The sequence below is a fragment of the Leptopilina boulardi genome, unplaced genomic scaffold (genome assembly GCF_019393585.1).
Source record: "Leptopilina boulardi isolate dan_hultmark-lab unplaced genomic scaffold, ZJU_Lbou_2.1 LbouV2_223, whole genome shotgun sequence".
NCBI lineage: Eukaryota > Metazoa > Arthropoda > Insecta > Hymenoptera > Figitidae > Leptopilina > Leptopilina boulardi.
The window spans coordinates 1,495,303-1,519,751 of record NW_026137778.1 but is presented as its reverse complement, the minus strand read 5'-3'; the positions used below and the strand labels follow the sequence as shown (position 1 = coordinate 1,519,751).

At 27.0% G+C, this 24,449-nt stretch overlaps 2 protein-coding genes across 2 annotated transcripts in view; one reads left to right on the top strand and one right to left on the bottom strand.

The window, feature by feature from the left end:
• LOC127279847 (homeotic protein distal-less) overlaps window positions 1-24,042 on the bottom strand; it is an 88,992-nt gene extending 64,950 nt beyond the window's left edge. Inside the window, exon 1 of the mRNA XM_051302476.1 lies at window positions 23,702-24,042. Coding sequence (XP_051158433.1) covers window positions 23,702-23,954 — 253 coding nt within the window. The 5' untranslated portion in view covers window positions 23,955-24,042. The remainder of the gene's footprint in view (window positions 1-23,701) is intronic.
• Window positions 23,739-24,449, top strand: part of LOC127279846 (glutamate decarboxylase) — a 67,486-nt gene continuing 66,775 nt past the window's right edge. The window contains exons 1-2 of the mRNA XM_051302469.1: window positions 23,739-23,869; window positions 24,232-24,383. The gene's annotated coding sequence lies outside the window, so the exon portion shown is untranslated. The remainder of the gene's footprint in view (window positions 23,870-24,231; window positions 24,384-24,449) is intronic.

Here is a 24,449-nt window from a genome sequence, read left to right as displayed (position 1 = left end):
GTTTATTTGAAACCCGTTTATGTTTGAAATAAATAATTAATTAATATTTCGAAAATAACAAAAAAGGACATCTCAATTTTTTTGTAGTGAAAATGAAACTTTCTCGGAAATAAAAAATAATTCCCGGTTAAAATTATGGAGAAATGATTCATTTTTTAATAATTTAACGCAAAATTATGTATTTTTCTGAGAACAGCGAGATTCCTTGTACCCTATAATCTATCATCCCTCAAAATTGTAGACAAAAATCTTTTTTCAGTTTAGAGTAAGATGTATACTACCAAAACACATTTTTCCATACTAGGTCACGTGGGAGGTTCCCACATACCCTTAAAATTTTTTTTTTTAAATTCTTGATTTTCAAAAAAGGGGTAAATTTTGAATTTTATAAGAAATTTTTTGCACCATTTCTTGAAGATATCAATATTTATGATCCTAAAATTTAAACCAAATTATATGCAACGTTTTTATATATCCATATTAAATATGGTATCAGTTTGATCCGCATATTATTTGAATAATTTCCAGAAATTATTTGTTTTTTAAATAAATAAAATTAAAAGGATAAACAATTTAGAAAACTGTATAAATAAAAAATTAAAAAAATATATATTTTTAAATACTATACGTTCCAAGACGAGAAAAACCTATTTTTTTAAATTTGTCAACTGGATCTCGAGAAAATTTTTTTTTTATTTAAGACAGCAAAAAGTTTTAATATTGTTTATAACTTTAAGAAACAATTTTTTTTTGCTTTAATATTTTTAGAAACTTATTTTGATCACAGTAGGAGTAAAAAAAACCAATATTGAAAATTAAATTTATTAAGTTGAAAAAAAATTTTTTCAATGAAATTGTTTAATATTTCCATGAAATAATTTTAAGTAATAATAATTGTCATCAATATTGTTAATATTGATAAAAAAATTTACATACTATTGAATGATATATATATATATATATATATATATATATATATATATATATGTTTATCAAATAAAATAAAATTGAGAGCATGCGACAAAGTAAATTACGAAGAACGAGAAAGCTAACTGACCATTTTATATATTTATTCTATTACTTATTGGCATCGAACCCCTCTTTCTAATATTCCCCTTCCATTTCTTCTACTCTCCTATAACATATTAATCATAATATATGCCCCGTATTTGTCGCTTCTCTTTACTCAAACTTTTTTTTGAAAAAACTTAAAAAAAATTCTTTTTACAATAAATGCAAACATATAGGTACTTCCATGTGTATTAAATTAAAAAACTGAAACAACCAGAAAAAGAAAAAATAAATCACTTTAAATATATTTAATTTTAACATTGAAGAAATCTTCAAAAAGAAGGTTATAAAAATCAAAGAACGTTGTTATACATCAAGAAAGACTATAGGTGTTCATTTCATGATCATTTAGCTTCCTCATCATGATACACTTGTATTCAAGATTTAAAGAATGATTACAACTAAAATAGCGATCAATTTTATAAATATTAGTAAAATGTAAACTTTGTATACCTCAATCAATTCGTTTTTATGCCAGGAATACAATTTTGACAAGAATTAATTAAAATTTTTATATCAGAAAAAGTTATTTCAAAAAATACAAAAAACTATTATTTTCAAAAATTCAAAAAAATGATTTAATCTATATAGATTTCAGTAAAATATGAACTTTATATAGGTTAATCGACTCGTTTTAATGCAAGAAATAAGTTTTTTTACTAAACAAAATTAAATTTACAAAAAAAAAATATTTTGAAAAAAATTTTTTTTTTTTAATTTTGAACAAATTGTAAAAATAAAATGTGAATATATTCGGAAATCCTTGTGTCAGATTTTGGGTATTAATGATTACAATAAGCATACAAAATTTCAGGACAATCCGTTAAAACGTTTCTGAGATAATTTGTACACAATATTTTGTGACATACACACACATATACATCTGGATATTTGCTCAGGACTTCATATATATTATTTCTAGATGAAAATGAGTCCATATAGCCCAATTTTAAAAAATCGAAAAACGTCACGAATGCAAAGCTTCCTCATGAGGAAGCAAAAGTAATAGGTATAAAAATTTAAATATTTCTTTATACCTAATATTTATTTAAAATTTTAAGTAATAAATTAAATTTCATTCTTGATTTTTTTCATTTTATACATTAAACAAAAGTTTAAAATTTCTTAACGATTCATTATAGATAAATGCCCCATAGATATTGGCACTGCATTTATTATCGTCAGTCTGGTTAAAAATGACAAAAAATATAGTTTTAAAAAGAAATAAAGATGATGTTTTTTCAATTTTTTTTATACAAATAATATATTATTCCAATAATTATTTCATTGCATTGCTTTAAATTCTTAAATTACTTATGTGACGATTACTGAAGCAAAGGTGCGACGATAACAGCTGGGGTATTTACCTGAAACGCACAAAATCGGCCAAAACACCAAGGATCCTTATCTTATAAATTTCCTAAATCCGAAAAATTGGGCTAATCCATACAAAAACGTGAGTGAAAAACGAAAAGTAGGAAAGTAATATACTGACAGCTGCAACGTTGTGCTCCCTGCATGCTTCTGCCATCTGACGACGGCAGAACGTAATGAACTTATCGTTATATTACTTTCCTACTTTTCGTTTTTCACTCGCGTTTTTGTGTGCGGATTAGCACAATTTTTCGGATTTAGGAAATTTATAAGATAAGGATCCTTGGTGTTTTGTTCGATTTTGTAAAAAGTGTACGCGTTTCAAGAAAAAATTATTTAAAAATCAATGTTTATCATTTTTACACTCAATGCCGTTTTTCAGAGATCGTTCAACACTCTTAATTTAATTTATTTTAATTATATACATATATTTTTTTTAATTTGTATAATTTATATAATAAAGAGATAAACTTTATATCGTTCAAGAAGACAATGATCCAAAATACACTTTGATAAAATTTGTAAAAATTATGTTATAATAATCTTGGAAAAAAGTAGTAGAAGTGATGAAGTGTCCACCGCAGACACCAAATTTATATCCGTTCAAATTTTTATATAATCACTTGAACCGAGAAATAAGAAAATTTTGTTCTTCTTTAATTACTCATTAATGGAATATTTCACAAGGTGAGTGGAAAAAAATTTTAAGCAATACATTAAAAAAACATTTGAAAGGTGATAAAACCCATACAGTACCGGATATTTAAGGATATTCCTGGGACATCCTATGGATATCCATTTGCTTCTGGCGGTTTGGATATCCTAAGTATATCCCAGGGATCTCTCGCATAGATTTTCAAAAATATTAATTTTTTTCAAAAAATAAAAATTCTGAAATGGTCAAAAGTTAAAATTTTCATTTTTTGACCTCCTTATATGTTTTTAGAATCCAAATAATGCAAGAAAAATATATAACCTCGTTTAATAATTTAAATTTAAAGTGGGTCAAAATTGGTTGTGGTGCCTTCCTTTAATGTATTTTAAAATGATGATTGTAAATATTCTCCCTTGAAAATTGATTAAAAACTGTAGAAAAATTTCAATTATTACTTTCAAATAAAAACAATAACATCTAATTATTATATGAGGCATTCTCTGAGAAAAGCCACCCCCAAAAAAAGTTTTGGAATTAAGTTGATATTTTGGTAAATTTTTGTCCTATATATGAAAGTAACGAAATCTAAAAATTTAAACGCTTTATTTTTAAAAAAAATTATAAAAAGTGCAGGGTGTTTTGTGTTTTATGTTATTAGGTAATACTATATACTGTTATTTTCAAATCCGTATAACCTATACAAAACTTTATGGATTTTAACTTGTCAATAGGGGTTTTTATTGGGTTTTTCATGTAGGTTTCAATGCCAAAAAATTAAAAAAAAAAAATAAATAATAATAGAATAAAAATCGAAAAGCATGGTTTTATTTAGTTAAAACATTATTAATTAATTAATTACCAATTAAAATAATATTTATTCAAATTATTTATTTTTATTCCATAAATTGTTCTAAATAATATTCTATTATTTTTAATCTAAATTCTAACCCACTGTTCCAAATTCAAAGTACATACATCTGAAAATATTCACGTTTGATCCGAGAGGTGTGGCTTATATCTCGACAATGTGTAATGTTCAAAGAGTGGGAAAATTCCGGCAATTCGTCAGTATGTAAGGGTTGATTGTATCTATTTATAAATTATATAAAAGTCAAGTAGCTTTGTTTGCTTTTAATATACACAGATAATTTCTGTCATTGTAGTTATTCCTATTAAATAATAATAATAATCTATTGTGTAAAACTTCATTTAATAAGTATATAAAATTTATATTAATTATTTTTTAAATTTGTTTATTCACAAAGTGAAATCATGAAATTTCCTTTTCTTAAGATATCGTATAAATAGTGAAATAACTATATTTTTTATGATAACATAACCTTAAAACTTAGATTAGTTTAATAAGAAAAAAGTTTTTGTTTCCTGACTTTTGAACTAGCCTAATTTTTGAGGTTATGTTCATATCTTGGAGAAAATTGAGCTTCCCCAAAAAACGTCCACTCGAGGAAGTCGAGGGGCATGATTTTTCCTAAAAATTAAAAAAGTCGGAAATTTAATTGATCGAATTACTTTAAGTCGATATTTTATTTGGTCCAAATTCTAAATGATCGACATTTTATTAAGTCGATATTTCATTTGGTCGAAATTCTAAATGATCGACATTTCATTTATTGGATATTCTAAATGTTAGAAATTTAGAAGCATCAAATTTTAAATCTTTCGAAATTTAATTTGATCGATATTTTAAAAGCTTGACACTTTTTTAGCTATACGAGTTTCCTTTCTATGTTAGAATATCGAACAAATAAAATGTCGATCATTTAGAATTTCGATCAAATAAAATATCGACTTAAAGTAATTCGAACAATTAAATTTTCGACTTTTTTAATTTTTGAGAAAAATCATGCGCCTCAGGAAGTCGACATTTCGGGAAAACCTAAACGTATATAGGATTTTTTTTAAAAATGTTAATATTTACGAACACTGTAAACTTGATGGTATCATTTTGGAATGCAACGTTTTGATTCGATATAAGTTCGATCCAAATATTTGGATCATTTTCAAGAAATGATCCAGAATATGGGATCATTTTTTGATACCTATGAATTGGTATCAAAGTATAACTGTCATGGCTGGCATGCTCTTATTGACAAGTTTATTAATTAATTTATTCACTGCACTGAATATTCTGATATTAAAAATACTTTTATTATGAATTTTAAGAAAGAGAGAAGCGAAATAAGAAAAAATTTATTTCGAAATAAAATGAAATACACTAACCTTTATTTATGTTTATCACATAAGATTTAAGTTAAGTTCACAATCACAACACTTGAAAATTTTTAATTATTTTTATGGTTCAAATAATTATCAATAATTTATTTATTATAAATGAACAAAATTTAAGCAATGCACGCTTGATAAATATTTCTAATGCGTTGTCAATTAATGCAATTAATAATTTCCTATTACACAATATCATAATCGACATATATGACATTTGTAAACAAACAGGGATGGGAAACAAGAGCCCAAAATATGTTCGTCCAAAGCAGAGTTGGGTAGGATTGAAATTATGTCCAACAATAATTTTCAGAAAGTGTATGCATTTTCCAAATTCTCACTATGAGCGCTCAGTTATCACGAAAAGCTTCTCAATCTGTTTATAAAAGTATAGTTTAGTTTCATTGATTGAAACATTAAATTTAAATTAACATTAAAGATTTAATTTTAACATTAAACATTAAATTTCATTAGTTAAAACATTGCAATTAAGAGGTGAACGTGAAACAGACTATAGTTTTTCATGTTTTTGGTCAAGACAACGTTCGACACTCTTATCAGAATTTCTAATTAATAGAATTTTCATTTGTCTGAACAAAGATCGCAACATTTGAATTTTTTTCATTATTTTTACAGTTCAAATTATTTTTAACAAAACTATTAAAAAATAATTATTCAGTTTTTCCCTATTTCAAAATTACATGTGCGTTAACCCGTGAAACAGAATCCTACCCAACTCTGCTTTGGACGAACATATTTTGGGCTCTTGTTTCCCAACCCTGTTTGTTTACAAATGTCATATATGTCGAATATGATATTGTGTAATAGGAAATTATTAATTGCATTAATTGACAACGCATTAGAAATTTTTATCAAGCGTGCATTGCTTAAATTTTGTTCATTTATAATAAATAAATTATTGATAATTATTTGAACCACAAAAATAATTAAAAATTTTCAAGTGTTGTGTTTATGAACTTAACTTAAATCTTATGTGATAAACATAAATAAAGGTTAGTGTATTTCATTTTATTTCGAAATAAATTTTTTCTTATTTAATTGCTCGCAATTTATAAGTTTTCGCTTCTCTCTTTCTTAAAATTCATAATAAAAGTATTTTTAATATCTGAATATTCAGTGCAGTGAATAAATTAATTAATAAACTTGTCAATAAGAGCATGCCAGCCATGACAGTTATACTTTGATACCAATTCAGGTATCAAAAAATGATCCCATATTCTGGATCATTTCTTGAAAATGATCCAAATATTTGGATCAATTTGATACCTTATATTGATTGAAAACGTTGCATGAGTTGATCTTAATTCTTGTATCAATTTGATATACACAAGAAAACTGTGAAACTATTCTTTGAATTTTAATAAAATTTAAATATGTTCTACTTGAAACCTTTTTAAAATATTGTATAATTAAAAACAATTTTCATTTTGATAAAAAAAAAAATTTGTAATTTTTTTAATTTTATATTGTTTTTTTTTCAATTAATGAAAAAACTTGTTGAATATCGTAGCCATTTATGAAATCCACTCTTCTGCAGTCGGCAAAATGCCTAAATTGAGTTTATTGCTTCTTAAGGGTATATAAAGTAGTATATTTTTCTCCATATATATATAGGTATAATTAGTTAATCTGAAAACTTTCTCTCGTTGAACTACGATTCGTCTTTTTTTTTTAACTTCCACTAACTTGTATACATATATGTATATATATACTTTTATTTATTTTTTTACTTTGAAGCAACGGTCACCTCTTGCATAGGACGTGAGTTTCGCAGTGCCTGGAGCAGTGACAAGCTCCGATCATAATTTTTGTTCTTTACTGCTGCTCGGCAGTAAAAGTTTGGTGGGCGTTGCCAGCAAACATTGTTCTACAATCTATACTGTATTATCGTGTTCTCGGCCAAAACCTTTTTCCTATATTTAGCAAAGCCACCACTTTTGCAGTTGTACATTCATAGAACACCGTGTATATAGGTTACTTTTTTCTGTATAAATTTGGAACATATCAACTGTAAACATCAAATGATTAAAAACAAATAATAAAAAAAAATTTTTAATTTAAAAAAATATATATTTTAAATTAAAAAAATATGTTTTAAATTTACAGTGCTTCAATTGCATATTATATAAAAACTTTTTTATCACAAAAAAGAAGTTAAAAGACAATTGCTAAAATGATAGAATGCAATAAAATATTGATTATATATATACATTGTACCTATATAAGAAACTTTATTACACGTTATGTTGTCGGCATTTCATCACTAGTGAATGAGATTGTGTCTTTTGAAACTTTTTAAATCCAACTGTATACTGCGTGAAAAATTGATGACTAATGATTCATGATAAAAGAAAAAAATGCTATAGCTTCTTTCTTAAGATATATATATATAAAATATTAAAAAATGAAGAACAAAGAATTGATGTGAATATAAGAGAGGCAGGAGGTCAATGATTGATTTATTGGGAATCCAAAGTTCATGAAAGAAAAAATGCATTCTACAAAATATGGCAAATCATCAATTGAGTAGTGTAAATTTCCTTCTCTATTTCCATCTTTTGCCTTTTTTTAGTAAATATTTACAGTGTTTAAATCATATAAAAGATAATATATATTATTTGAAGGAAATTTCTCATAATTTAAAATTCTACTAACTTGTTTTACGCTTTAATTTACGCTTTCTTTAATTCCTTGATTTAAAACACTAATTATTTAAAGTGTTTTATTATAGTATTTATTAAATGAGTATATGTTTGTCACCCTTAAAAGTATACATAAATATAAACATTTCACTGAAAAAAGGATTTGGTATTGACAACCAAACGTTTGGTTGGTATATAAGCAACCAAATTTTTTTTTGTTGAATCAACAAAATTTTGGTTGTCCCAATCAAACTTTAGTTAGGGCAACAAAAATCCTTCTTTTCTAATTTTGGTTGTGTCAAACAAATTTTGATTGAGACAATTAAAATTTTGTTGATTCAACAAAAAAATTTTGGTTGCTTAAATAACAACCAAACGTTTGGTTGTCAATACCAAGCCCTTTTTTCAGTGTTGTATTAATCAAAGTATTAGTTACATTTAAAATTAAAATTGAATGTTAATTAACAATAAAATAAATCATCAAATTGTAATAATATGTAATTCATAGCAAATGTTAATTTTAAATATCAATATCATTTTTAATATAATTTATCTAATATAAAAAATAATTTTTTTTTCGATTATTATTGGAAGAGTGAAAAATGAAACACTAAATCACTTTCTTAATCTCTTAAAAATATAATACATATGGGCGATTCCACGTGAAATTTACCTATGACATTTTAAATTCTATAAATATATATTTTTTCGATCTTTATAGAAAAAAAAGGTTTATGTATTTTTTAATTTTTTTATAAGTGCTCAAATTTTTGAGTTATGAATTTTTAAAAATCTGATTTTTTCGAGTTTTTTAAAAATACACCTAATTTTAATGACATCTAACTCTATAAATGTATTAAATTTAGGAATTATGACCACCCGATACAAAAAAAATTTTCATCGACTTTCAAAATTTTTTAAAAGGGACCAATTTTTTTTTTTATTTTTACACACATGAAAATATTAAGAAAACTTTGTAATAAGTTTTGGAGTGGGCCTGATAATCCTTTTGTTTATATAATTTGTTTAAAAAAAAATTTTTCCTTTTTTTTTCAAAATAAAATGTATTTTAATTTGCTATTTTCTATGAGTTTACTAAAAGATCCTACCAAAACACTTTTCATTTCAAAAAATAAAAAACAAAAAAAAGTAAAAATTTTTTTAAAACAAATTATATTAACAAAAGGATCATCAGGCCCACTCCAAAACTTATTACAAAATTTTCGTATTATTTTTATGTGTGTAAAATTAAAAAAAAAAATCGGGCCCAAATTTAAAAAAATTTAATTTGTTTATGAAAAATCGTTACTTTTTCTAAACAAAAAAATCTTAAATCAAAAAGATAATTTCAATTAAAAGATGAATGATTAAAAGTTATCTTTTAATCAAAAATATTCTAAAATAAAGAAAAAAAATCATTTTTTTTATGAATAGGTATTCATATATCGAAAAATAATATGTAAAATTAATTTTTAAACAGAATATTCTTCTCATTTTGAGATTTTATTTTTTTCGATGTAAGGATGGACTAATATATTATACTTAAATTAATTTTTAAATAAAATGTGACACTCTTGAATAATTTTGAAACAATGTTATAAAAAAATATAACATTTTAATTCAATTGTTCAATGGAAGTTTGAATTAAACAAAATAAATTATAATTAATATGCTAAAAATTAAAACACGAAAAAAACAATTTTTCTTAATTTTCAATTATTTTACATCTATATTTGATAAGAAAGTATATATATTTGTCTAAAAAAGAAATTCTGAGGACGGCGAAATTTGATGGATTTAAGGAACCACAAATTTGAACAGGTTTCCTTTATTAGAAATTATTTAATGACGTAGTGTCAGTTGTACATCTGTTAGGAGGGGTTTAGTGGTTTTTTTTTGTCTTTGAAAAGAAGCTATAGCACTTTATGGGAAAGTCCTTTTTTCACCCCAAAAATGTCACTTTTGACTACCGGTGTTCTTTTAGTTCCGTATATATATAAAATTTAGAAGCCTTCCTTACGAAGATAAACTACTTCCCCATTTTGTCAGAATTTTCCAATAGTGCCGCGTATAGGGTGGTAGCGAATGGCTAATTGCATAGGGACAAAACTGTCCCTTCTATTGAGTGACATTTGGTCATTTTCGTCTTCCTCAATTTCTTTTAAAACTATTAGTAGTACATTTGACACATATAATTAACATCATAAAATTTTTACGTTTCATCATAAAGCATTTAGTTTTTTTTTTAGGTGACTTTTAGTAGCACATATATAACTTAACTATATATACATTCCTACCAAAAATTGACAGAATTCACTATACTGGCGCAGTAATGTGACATTGCTGCAATAGTTAATTTTTCATATAAAGATAACATCTGCATTTTTTACAAAAATGTGTGCAAGAATTTATAAGAATTTATAATCGAAGAATTAAAATTTATTTATTTCAAAGCCGTTTGTGAGTGACGATATGTTGCCAAGTTGCATTGACGATCATTTATATATTTATATATAATATTTAAATATGAACTGACTTCCTTGGAGGGAAAAACTGAGCCTTCGTATCTCTCTATATCCTTCATTACTATTTTATACGGGTGTGTCAGGCCGCTCTTGATAGCCTGTAGCACAGTAGGTAGCCTTCGGTTATCACGCAACTATGCCAAGTATATATTAGATTTTTTTTTATAATTTGCAAGTTGATCACAGAAACCACTCTTCTCTTGATACCAATCGCATATATTTTTCCAGAGAAATTTCAATCGGTAAATATAGTGAAATATTTCTTAACAATATTTTTTTTATAAATTTATAAAGATTATGAATATTCTTTCTATATATAATTAATTTCGAATCTTTTTTTCTTAATTTGGTGTAAATTTATAGAAATCCTACCAGAAATTGAATTGATTATGTAACTATTTCACATTCCATTTTTTACATTTCGCATTTCATATTCCGAATTTTACTTTTCATATTCCACATTAAATTTTTTACATTTCATATTCCATTTTTCACATTCCGAATATGAAAACTGGAATTCGGAATGTGGAAAGTGAAATGCGGAATGTAAATAATGAAATGCGAAATATAAGTAGTGGAATGTGAAATCCGAAATGTAAATAGTGGAATGTGAAATGTAAAAAGTGAATATTTATTACAAATACAGAAATTATTGATTCAAATAAAGTTTATTTAATTTAAATAAAAATTATTTTGTTCAAGTAAATATTTATTTTGATAATAATCAAATAATAACCAATTATTTGAATAAAACACCTTTTTTCAGTGTATAAGATCTAAAAATGAAATAAATATAAAATGCTGTATATATTGTACAATTTACAATTTTTTGGATATAAATAAATTTTAATCGATTTTAATTCTTATGTAAGTGAATCTATTTTTATAAATTTTTCTATGTGAAAAATATAAGAAGCCATTAATTTTTAAATTCATAACCTCAAAATTATTTAAATAGACGTTAATATATTTAAACAATAATGTGTATAACCTAAAAATTATTTGAATTGTAAGAAGAAAATACATGCGATTTGTGATGCCATAATAATTGATTACCCGAATAAAAATTAAAGTCGACATTATATAGGACCTATGACGGTTGGCCTACCTGGCGACATAGGCCTGCGACTTTTTTTTGACATACTGTCTACATAGAAATGTAACGCTTGGCTACATACGGTGTACATAGGCCACGAGATGTAGGACCTATGTAGGACTTTTATACTAGCTTGTATATAGGCCAGATGATGTAGGATCTACACAAGAATGTAACGCTTGGCTACATCCAATCTACGTAGGCTAACATACGTAGAGCCTACATTGAAAGGCATATTTTCATTAATTAATAATTAAATTATTATTTAAAAAATCAGGAAAATTAGTAGTTTATTTCAATATAATCTAAACAATATAAATTCAATAAAAAAAAGTACCTTTTATATTTTTGCGGGATTTTCCTATACAATGGTAGGTGAGATTTGAGCCCTCTACTCTATAGTGTTGTGTGTGCAATTGGGTCTGGGGAGGGGAGCCTACAACCATTGGGAGCGGCGCCTTAACGCGCTCGACCAAGGGAGGCTATGAAGGTTCCGTACAAAGTTAAGAAACAAGTGGAGTAGCGTAGATGTTCTCTTACAAAGCAACGCAGTAGAACTATTATAAGTATAGCGCTATATAGTCACAATAAAATACAGCAAGTACGCAAGTACTTTATATTGAATTAATATTGATTTATATTAAAAATGGATAACAAAATTTTATATTAGTATTATTTGTTTACAAATAAAATAATTATTATGCATAAAAAATTATGACAATAATATAATGTCATTATGAAACAAAAATCTTGTTTTAACGTATAATTATTATTTTAAATAATATTAAAACGTAAAATGACTTAAATGTTCAATAATATCAAACATGCAGAGTATCAATTTGTAATTTTTAATAAATCCAAATTTAATAAATTAATAATAATAATAAAATAATAATAATAAATTAATAATTTAATAAATAAATAATAAATTTAATAAATAATTTTTAATATAATTTGAAATTTTAAAATAAGTGACTCAAAAATATTTCTAATATAAGCACCTATATAAAAAGACCTATTCTACATAAAATATGTTATGTCCTACGACCTACATTGAATGACCTGCAGGAAAACAATCTCAATCCTATGTCATGTGTCTTATAAAAATCCTACATAAACAAGCCTGCGTATATGCTATGTAGTTATTACATTTTAAGGCCTATATAGAAATGCAGATATTTTTTCTACATAGAATGTATGTTAAAAGGCCTATACAGATCCTACATCGAAAGGCCTAAATAAATTCTACATAGTTTTGATATCAAATGGCCTACGTAGAAAGGCCTATGCATTTCAAACCTAGAATGTATGTTAGAAAGCTTATGTAGAATCTACATCAAAAGGCCTACATAATTTCTACATAGTTTTGATATCACATGGCCTATGTAAAAAGGCCTATGCATTTATTATCTAGAATGTATGTCAAAAAGCCTATGTAGAATCTACATCAAAAGGCCTACATAATTTCTACATAGTTTTGATATCACATGGCCTATGTAAAAAGGCCTATGCATTTATTATCTAGAATGTATGTCAAAAAGCCTATGTAGAATCTACATCAAAAGGCCTACATAATTTCTACATAGTTTTGATATCACATGGCCTATGTAAAAAGGCCTATGCATTTATTATCTAGAATGTATGTCAAAAAGCCTATGTAGAATCTACATCAAAAGGCCTACATAATTTCTACATAGTTTTGATATCACATGGCCTATGTAGAAAGGCCTATGCATTTATTATCTAGAATGTATGTTAGAAAGCTTATGTAGAATCTACATCAAAAGGCCTACATAAATTCTACATAGTTTTGATATCAAATGGCCTATGTAGAAAGGCCTATGCATTTATTATGTAGAATGTATGTCAAAAGGCCTATGTAGAATCTACATCAAAAGGTTACATAGATTCTACATAGGTTTGACATCAAATGACCTATATAGAAAGGCCTATATATTCCCTACCTAGACTGTATATCAAAAGGCCTATGTAGATGGCCGTCTTAAATTCTATACAGATGCGATGTAAGATTTACATCTGCCGTCTTAAATTTTTACTCGGGTAGGTTAGATAACGCCATAATTAATATAAATCAATCAGCTATTGCGCATGTGCGAATTCCAATAGGAAATCCTTTTGGAAATTAGAGTATAATATTAATAAACCAAAGAGATTATTTTTTGTTCTGAGAATATTATTGTCATTCTGAAAAGATTATTCTCAATGTAAGAGTATCCTCTTATATATTAAGAGGAATAATCCTAGAGGACATACCTGTCATATTAAGAGGACATCCTTTTGAGCCGTATTCTATAGAGGAAAATATGCATCAAAATAAGAGGAATCCTCTTAAAACAAGAATATTTTTTTTCTAAATCAAAAATGGTTTAACAATTTATTTACAAGTAGAAGATTTTATACAAATTAATTGACATAAAAGTTATAATGCGAAATCTGAATAAAAAAAAGTCTTTGGTGGTCTATAGAGCCCTTTGCGCCAAAAGTTGATTTTTTTTTATTATTTTATATATATATATTTTTTTTTGCTACTTTTTAAAACGAAAGAAAGGCTCTGATCTCTGCAAAAGCACCTTTGCAACATTCGCCTGTTTACAACGTCCAAGAAACAACGGACTTTTATTAGATCAGCCGTAAACGATGCCTCGGGGTCCTTGCGGCATAAATGCCGTCCAAAACTGGATTTGACCGTCTACCGACTCCTAGAATTCCCTCTGGCACCAAACTAGAAATCACGTATAGGGGCCAATTATCTACGACTATATAGAAGAGATGACGACCGTGTCGGTCTAAGTTAAGTTAAAAAAAGGCGGGATTAACCCTGTGATTCCCTTTTTCCTTTCTTCTTTTGTACGCGCGCGAGTATATTGAGAAAAATTTTAATCCCTAATTTTATGCTGGACGCACAGTCTTTCAAAATAATATTCAACAAGTTGAAGTGTCTTTTTGGAATTCACATTCATATGTTTTCAAAATGTTTTCAATGTCAAGTGGAATTTTAAAAAAACAGGTGCATTTTTCTATATACGGTGTGTGTAGCAGGTGTTGGAAAACGTTATGAAAATGTTATGATTGATAACAACTTGTACACGTTCCGTGACAAAAGATATACCTGTAAGCTCCAAAAAATTTTAGATTATGTTTTTGATTTTTGAAGTAAAAATACACAAAGAGGATAAACTCTTTATATAAACCATTCATGTTTAAGTCAAAAATATTCAATAAAATCTATTCTGGATTTTGCCTACACAGAAAATTAAAAGGCATTAAAATAAGCTGCAACGCTTATTATTTTAATCCAATTTTGCTTATTTTAATACCAAAATGGATTAAAATAAGCAAAATTAGATTAAAATAATAAGCGTTGCAGCTTATTTTAATGCCTTTTAATTTTCTATGTAATTAAAATAGAACTTTTTATTGAGGTAAAACCATCAAAAACATAAACTAAAATTTTTAGGAGTTTATAGTTATAGGAGTTATATTTTATTTAGTTCATTAAAATTTAAAAGCTTAATTTAACAATATTATTTATTTAAATGGTATGGTATTTTTAAAACTCACTCTGCATTGGATGAAAAAGTGACTCAAAAATTTGGTTCTAAGTGTTTGTCCCTCGACCTTGCTTTTCAATAAAATTTTTAGAGCATCATCATCACCTTCAACATGGCAAACAGGTTAAAGAAAAGGGGAAGGAAATGTAAATGAAATTCTGAAGAGACGAAGTCCAAATTAGTTATAGGGAGGGTTGAGAAGGTCAGCTGGAAGGTCGCACGGTCAGGAAGCGGCGCAGGTTGTCTATAGTAATCTAGAGTCACAGGTCAGCTATATAGGTTTACTCCTAGCAGCAATTAGCGCCCCAAGATGATTCATTAGTTACTGCCTAATCAACCGGATATAACCTCAGCAAAAAAGAGCAGGTAGATACATTTATACATATATATATCCCAACATTTTCAAAATCAACGGGATCATCTAATGAACTGTACTATACTATTAGGACTAAATGTCTCTTCATTCATAAAAACTTAAAACCAAAAATTATATAAATGGAATTATATATTTCACACCATAACAACAAATTTACATGTGTTCGCTATAATAAAAAGATTATTAATGTTCTGTTTTAAAAAAAAACTTTTATTTCATTCACTTTTTCTCTCAAAGAAAACTGTAAATAAAACATTAATTTCTATACAGTTACGAAGATAATGAAAGTCAAAGTATATACATATAATGTAATAATAGTACAGGCGTCACGGATAATAATTTACCCATAGCGCTCATCCAAAATACAAAATAAGGATTTAGTAGAATAGAAGATCATTAATTTAAATCTCGAAGGAAGCTAACTGCGTTGGCGCCATCCTTTCGTTGATAGATTCATATATAGGTATATATAATGTACCGTTGTTCCGCAGTTCTGATTGTTTGACCCTATCCTCGAAACCCAACGAATCAGGGATGCGCGCGGCTTCATTAGTTACAGACTAAACGCCAGCGACTTCGCTTCGTTAAGTAAGCTGTAAGCTCTATATATATATATATATATATATAAGCTTACTCAAGATAGGATATATATAGGATGACGTGGATTCGATGGATCGCAGTAGCAACGATGACCATACAAAAATTTTCTTTCATCTTTCTTCACTGGATTGGGGTGTCGAGAGGCTTGATAATTGTCCATTTAAAAAGTAATTAATTATCTCCACGCGTAATTTTTTTACACATTATTTAGTTCGATTTTTTTTGCACCCTTTATAATTGTTGATGTTTGTATAAAAAATACACTGAGAAAATGATATTTAAATATTAGCATATCTTTGCTATATGCATTAAAGTATTTTGCTGTGGCAGCGAACTTTATGCTGCATGCCGTAGCAAAAGAAATTTTCTATAAAATGTTTGCTGTAGACTCTAACCAAGTTCATTCTTGTCATAGCAAAAAATTTAGCTGTGGTTACTAATTTTGTAACATCAAGTAGCATCTGTAAGCAATTCCTTTTTTTCCGTGTACGATAGAAAAGAAAAATAAAAACCAAAATGTCTGACGAAGTAGATAAAAGTCACTAGACCACCCATTCCAATTATATAAAATAATCAGTTGAACATCCGAATTGTGACGCTTTGCAGGGAATGGTAGCTTTTTTTCGCTGCATGGTGGGGAACCAGAATAGAGAAAAGCAGGTGTCAACAACATAAACTTATGACATATTTCAGATGTTCTACTCGCATTCTACTTTTATTTACATGAATGGGCGAATGTAAATTTCCACTGGAATTCAAGTAGAACGTCTGAAATATGCCATAAGTTTATAGTGTTGACACCTGCCTCACCCTGCTTTTCTCTATTCTGGTTTCCCACCATGCATCGAAAAAAAGCTACCATTCCCTGCAAAGCGTCACAATTCGAATGTTACATTGATTATTTTAAAATTATTGTCAATTAGGATTGGCGGTCTAGTGACTTTTACCTACTTCGTCAGATATTTTGGTTTTTATTTCCCTTAGGTTTAAATCAAACATTATTATAATCATATATAATATTTTTAAATAAAAGTGGATATGTTTCTAATTAATAATTATTAATTCGAGTATAATCTCTAAAAGATAATTTCTTTTAAAGAGATTTTTTAAAATCCATTCTTGTATATATGGAACATTTTTTTTTATTGATAGCACTGTTTAAACTCTTTTTTTTTATGCTGCAGGCTTAATTGTAGAATTTTCGTTTCTATGAAATATACTCTTATACACCTGCTTTAAAACATAAGGGATGACACACATGGTCTGACGAGATGTCAGACTTATAGTGGTCAATGAGTAAAAGACGTTATGGGGCGGAGGCAGAGACTGGGCGGAGGACCCCTTTGACGGTTGCCGCACGCGGCGCCAAGAACTCTGACGCTATTCCTCAGGTTGAAATTTCGCAGCAACAATAATTTCCAATTTCCATTATAGTTTTCTTAAATATTACTTATAAATTTCTTTTTTTATTATATTATGACTTAATAATTTTATTAAAATTTATTTTTACTTTGTAACCTTTTTTCTTATTTCTATTTATAATGTAATACTGACATCAAATATATCAGTAATTTAGTTTTTTTATTTGCAATTTAAGTACTTTATAACTGAAAAGCTTTGCGCACATTTTTAATTTCTTAATATTTGGTATAAAAAACACAAATGATTTCAGACAAATAATATATACGTAATGCGGTGTTTTTAAAAGAGTTGTTTCATATATATAGTTAGTTGACGGTCTACTTTTAACCTTTTCGAGAAACACGCCGACAGGTACATCCAAGATTTGGGCTTATAATTACTTTTAAAATTTTTGATGAAATAGATTTAGCCTCCACGATCTTACAATTGTCTTTTTTATCGAACCAATTTTTCAATAATTTATAAACAATCATTAGACCAGTGGAAGAAATTGTAATTACGAAATTTGTTTAAAGTTATTCCCTAAATTTTTACGAATTCAATTTTTGTAATTATATTTTCTCAAAGTAAATTCTGAATAATATAATTTTTCAAAATATAAAAAAATATAAAATTAAAAAAATATTTTGAATCAACATATATAGTTTTTCTGCAAAATGAATAACAATAGTAGATCTCTTAAAATTGGTTGCAATTAATTTTAATCATAATTTTGTTTGCGTTAAATTGTTAAAAAACAATTTCTCAGTTTTGAGATTATGTTAATGTGTATCATTCCTTCTTAAATAATAAAATTTTTTTTTAATTCAATATTATCTGAATAATTCAAGTCTGGAATTTTCTAAATTTTGTATCAATTAAAATGATTTTTTCTCAATAAAATATTCCTTCCGTTTTTTCATTTATTTGCTATAATTGAAAATTAAATGGTACATTTTTAAAAAATTATCAAATATAAAATTTTCATTTTTGGTGTAAATAGAAACTTTCATTTATAATATATACATGATATAAAGTCTTTTAATGAATTTTTGCAAGTCATTTTAAAATAATTTATAACCCAAAGGATCAGTTAAACGGTCTGGTTATAAGCTTAACTAATCACCGCACTAATTTCATTTAACGCCTGATCTCGCACTGTGACTCGTGCTCAAACATTCGCCACGGGAGTTTAAGTGTGATACAGACCGACACTTTTCTCACCCTCTTCTTTACATTTTACACCCTGTATATAGTGGGGTAAGTTTTAAAAAACATGTATATTTAAATTTAAAATCAAAATATTGTTTTAAAATTATCAACTATTAAATTGCAGATTAAATTAATACCATAAAACATTAAAATGGCCTATATTTTTTGGAATAATTTTTTTTTTAATTTTTGCTAAAAATAATCGTTACTAAATTCATTTTTGAAAATAATATCCATAAAATGTAAAACTATTTTTGATTTAACCCCTGAAAAAAAATTATTTGATTCAAATACTCGATTACTTGGCTACTAACAAATAAATTTATTTGTATCAAATAATTATTAATTGAGACGATATTTGTTTCAAATACAGAAATTATTGGTTCAAATACAATTTAATTCGAATAAAAATTATTTGGTTCAAGTGAATATTTATTTGATAATAGTAAAGTAGTCGAGTATTTGAATCATATAAATTTTTTTTCTATAGATTCTAAATGTTATCAAAAATTTGAATGTATTACTCAAAAGAAATTGGTTATTGGAATTTATTCTTTTTGGGGCGGCACCGAGCAGAAAGTTAAAACACTTGGGTCAAAAAAGGCAAAGTAAACAGATCGTTTCTTTCACCTTCATAGCTTTAAAACTAATTCTATGGCATCGTTAATGTCTGATTTTATCGACCGGGGTTCGACGTAAATTTTAGATGAGAAGGATAATGATGTTATTTTTTTTAAAAAAGATGAAAATTGAAGAAGTGTTAAAATTATTACTATATATTTATATGATATACAAATATATTTGAAGAAATAGTCTGTTTTTATTTATATATATAAACATAATGTAAATTAGTGAAAGTATAATAATTTTTTGCTGGGATTTTCTGCATTATATATATTTATTTAATAGGTTCACTACAATGTAGAATTGTTGTTTGCTTTTTAAATTTGCAAAAGTGGTAGGTACTAGAGAACACGTGTTGTGTACCAATCCTACCCCTCGCCTCATAACTATATATTTCTATACCTGACTATTAATTACTTCTAACCACTATACATGATCATATCAAATCACAGTAGCACTTTGACATGGTCTCGATAGTCATTTGAATAGCGGATATAAAATCAAGAGGGACAATGAGCGGGACGGTAGCGGATCCCTTCTCATATAGGTTAGAGGATAAAAGAAAAATGAATTTTTTTTTTTCACTTCAAGAAGAAGTCAAGTCCCACCGCCGTCATCATTATCATTATCTGGCATGACGCTTCATACTTGCACCTTCTTTTCACACGCTCCCGCAACCAACTTTGGATATAAGAAAAGAAAGAGGATTTTTTATTAATATGATGTCTATATATGTATACATTTTAAAACTATATGCCAATGGAACTTTATATACATATATATATATAGACACGTAGTAGAATAAAAAAAAAATCATAAAATACTGTACTTAAAATTATATATTTTGCTCGTCTCACAGTCCTCTCTTATTTTTATTAGTTATTTTTTTTGTTCCTTGTAAAGAAAAATAAAAATACTTACGTCATATAAACTTCTTTTTATGGTTTAAATGATTATCAACAATTTAATAATTTAATTATAAATTAACAAAATTTAGACATTACACACTTGATGAATATTTTTCATGCGTTGCCATTGAACGCAATTAATAATTTCCTGTCACACAATATCTTAATTTAACCGAAACAGAAGAATGAGTTAGAGAAGGATAGATAGATTGTTTGTCCTTCTCTATAAAGGCACTCTCACACCTTTTTGGCTGCCTGCCTGCCTGCAGGTTACCATGGCAACGCACGATTGTGAGTGAGACAGAAAATTTGAATATTCAAATTTTTAAATTTTCTGTCGCATTCACTCTCATGCGTTGCGATGGTAATCTGCAGGCAGCCAAAAAGGTGTGAGAGTGCCTTAACTTATTCTTCCGGTTACGTTTCTATTCTGCGTTGGCCTTTTGGTTTTAAGGTGCTTTTACACCTCTATAGTATTTTGGTCAAACATTCGGCTGTATTGAATTTTCATAGAGAATCACTGAATTTGATTGGCTCTAACAAAATTTAATTTTCACGGTGACAATGTAACATTCGTCAGAGCCAATCAAATTCAGTGATAGAACCGTGAAAATCCAATCCAGCCAATTGCTTGACCAAAATACTAGAGATATAAAAGAACCTTTAGGTAGTTCAAGTTGGGTGGGGGAAAATCCAAGATTGCGATTATCTAGTGCACAACATTACGGTTGGTTTCCATTGTCACCATTCGACATTTGTCATCATTCTCATCAACTACCGTACCCTGCTCTAGTAAAAATTTAGTAACTTTATACTTGAACTACGTAATTAAATATATGTACACTCATGTCCAAATATAGGCCAAAGCAGAACAGCTTCCCAAAAGTCGTTTGCGAACGTGGTTCATGAGATAGAAAAGAACAGAAATATATCACTGTCCTTTTCTAACGCATGAATTTCGTTCGCGAACGACTTTCGTGAAACCATTGTGCGTTGGCCCTATGCCTACACTTTTTTGTCCTTTTCTAACACACGTGTTGCCATGACAACATGTGCGTTAGAAAAGAACAAAAAAAAGTGTAGATATATCTATTCTGGCCACAAGTGTACACTTTACGAAAATTATTATTGGACAAAATTACAATCCTACCCAACTTTGTTTTGGATGACCTTATTTTGAGCTCTTGATTCCCAACCCTGTTTGTTTACAAATGGCATCAGGCAATTAAGATATTGTGTGACAGGAAATTATTAATTGCATTCAATGGCAATGCATGAAAAATATTTATCAATGTGCAATGTTTAATTTTTTGTTCATTTATAATTAAATTATTATTGATAATCATTCGAACCATAAAAATAATTAAAAATTTTCAAGTATTGTGATTATATATGAGCTGATCTTGAATCTGCTATGTTGACGAACATAAATAAAGGTTAGTATATTTTCACTATATCTCCAAACAAATTTTTTCTTACTCAACTGCTCACTATAAATATAAATTTTTGCTTCTCTTTTTTTTGAAATTTATAATTAATTTCGTACTATTTATCGAATTAAAACGTTGCATTCCAAAATACCTTCAAATTAACAGTGTTTTTATTTTATAGACGATTTTAAAAATGTTGATTATTTAAAATGTTTCTTTTAATTACCTTAAATTAGAATAATATTTTTTTCGATTTAAAAAGTAACAATAGTTTTTTGAAAGTGAATAAAATGTTTTAATGTTTAGTTGCAATATATGATTCTGAATTAGATTAATAATTTACATCAATTAAAAAAAGGTAGGAATATATATATATACCATTTTTATTCGTTAATTAGAATTTAGAGGTATTAAAATAATTGGTAGCCGTTTATATATTTATAGAGAGAATAATATAAGTTTCAATATATTCCTTATGATGTTTCTATATATATATATATTTACGATTGAATTTAAGGGCTTATTAATTTCTGAAATAATAAATCTTGATTTACAACATTTTAAATCTATTTAAGTCTCTTTTATAGACAGATCATTGAATAATGAATACGAAAACTGACTTCATAATGAGTATTGGAATGGTAGATTATTGACACATTCTAAAACTTGTTATTAAAACGAAGCCGACAAACGTGTATATTTATTTTTTTTTTTTGAACCGAAGAGTATATTGCATTTTAGTTTCCCAAAAATGAGAACTCTAATTTATTTAATATTGGCGTAAAAAATTATTGATTAGTTACGTATAAATCACTTATTTATTTCATTGTAAACGGGACAACAACAAAGTACAAAAGTATATATGTCTTTTTCCCAAAAGTTTATACACATTGTAACAAAAATTAATAAATTGAAATTAAAATTCGGAAAAATAATTCAACTTTAATTAATTAAATTACACAAAAAAAAGGCTGGGTAAATTTTGTTGAGGGTAATTTTAACCAATGCTAATTCGGTGGCGCCCTCAACTAGGATAAAATTTGTTGCAGGTAATTTTTATACCGATTTTGGGGTAAAAGTCTACTTTTTTTTCGTGTGACATGTAAGGGAAAAAATCTTCAAAAGATTATATACCATAATTGGTTCTATGAGGCTGTTTTCATCGCAATAAGACAAAGCTGAAATACGCAACATTTATGATAAACGATTTTTAAAGAAATAATTTTTTAAAATGAAAAATTCTATAATTTTTTGTCTAAAAAATATTTTTTAAAATAATTTTTTGATTAATGAAAACTGTAAAAAATATTTTTTAGGCATAAAATTATAGAATTTTTCATTTTAAAAAAATTATTTCATTAAAAATCATTTATCATAAACGTTGCGTACTTCAGCTTCGTCGCAATAAGGATAGAGCCCATTTTCACCGAGTGGATAAATTTAATCTTCCGAGGGATTATGGGGCACTCACACCTTTTTGGCTGCCTACAGGTTATCATGGCATTTTTCTGTCGCACTCACTCTCATGCGTTGACATATGGTAACCTGTAGGCAACCAAAAAGATGTGAGAGCACCTTTAAAGGCTGCAGATAAGTATATAAATGAAAATTAAAAATCAAATTTGAAATTTTAGATAGTTTAAGAATTATTATAAAAGTATAATATTGTACAAAAACATAACCTTAAAATATTTACCAATTTGGTATAATTGTACAAGTGGTACAAGTAAAATATTTAATTTAATTTGGTTTTTTTTTTATTATTTTTGTTGCTGCTCCTCATAAAGAGTTATCCATAAACTATGTAGCCTATTTTTTAACCCCCCCCCCCCAATTTCATAAAATAGCGCCATTTTTTCCTCTTGTAGCAAATATCGCATTCCACTCCCTTGAAGAGCTATGTAGTTTATGGATGACACCTAAGACTGTCATTTAATTCATTAATCCTACCTTCAGCATCGCTGTCATCAGTTGAAGCATCATCAGATTTGAATCCAACATCAGTTATACCTAACGACATATCCTCAATGGCTTTTTTAATGCAATCCAAGTTAATTGGAGTTTTTGAAACAGCTGATGGAGACAATGACCAGGGCCCAATGAATCTTGGATGGTAAGGTAATATACAATTTTTGCCAAACATTGGAAGAATAGGTTTAATATCGTTGGACATTGCACATTTTTTTTGCTTGTCACTTTCCATATTTATATAAAAAATAATATTAAACTGTATAGGTATTAAAAAAACTAAACTTCTTCAAACTAAATCCAGAAGTTAAATACAAATATATTTTTACAAGTAGCCATCTAACGGTGATATATCATATTATGAATATAATTTTTCTCATCCGATATAATAGATTCTTAATTTAAAATATAATATAAATAGGAAAATAAATTTATTTAGTATTTACAATTAAAATATAATTTCAATATAAAAATATTTATTGTTGTTAATAAATATTGTTTTGTCTATGTAGAGGTATTGTAGAGTTTACAATGTGCCTCCATCTATCAGGAACTTAGTAGTTGAGAAGAATAACGCTCGACGTATGATATGTACTGCAGGCACTGGTATAATTCTTTTCTACATTATCGACTGTTAATACTATACTCATGCAAAGATAAAGAAGTAAGTAACAAAATTATTAATTTAAATTACAACTTAAAAAATTGAAAATAATTATTATTTTAAAAA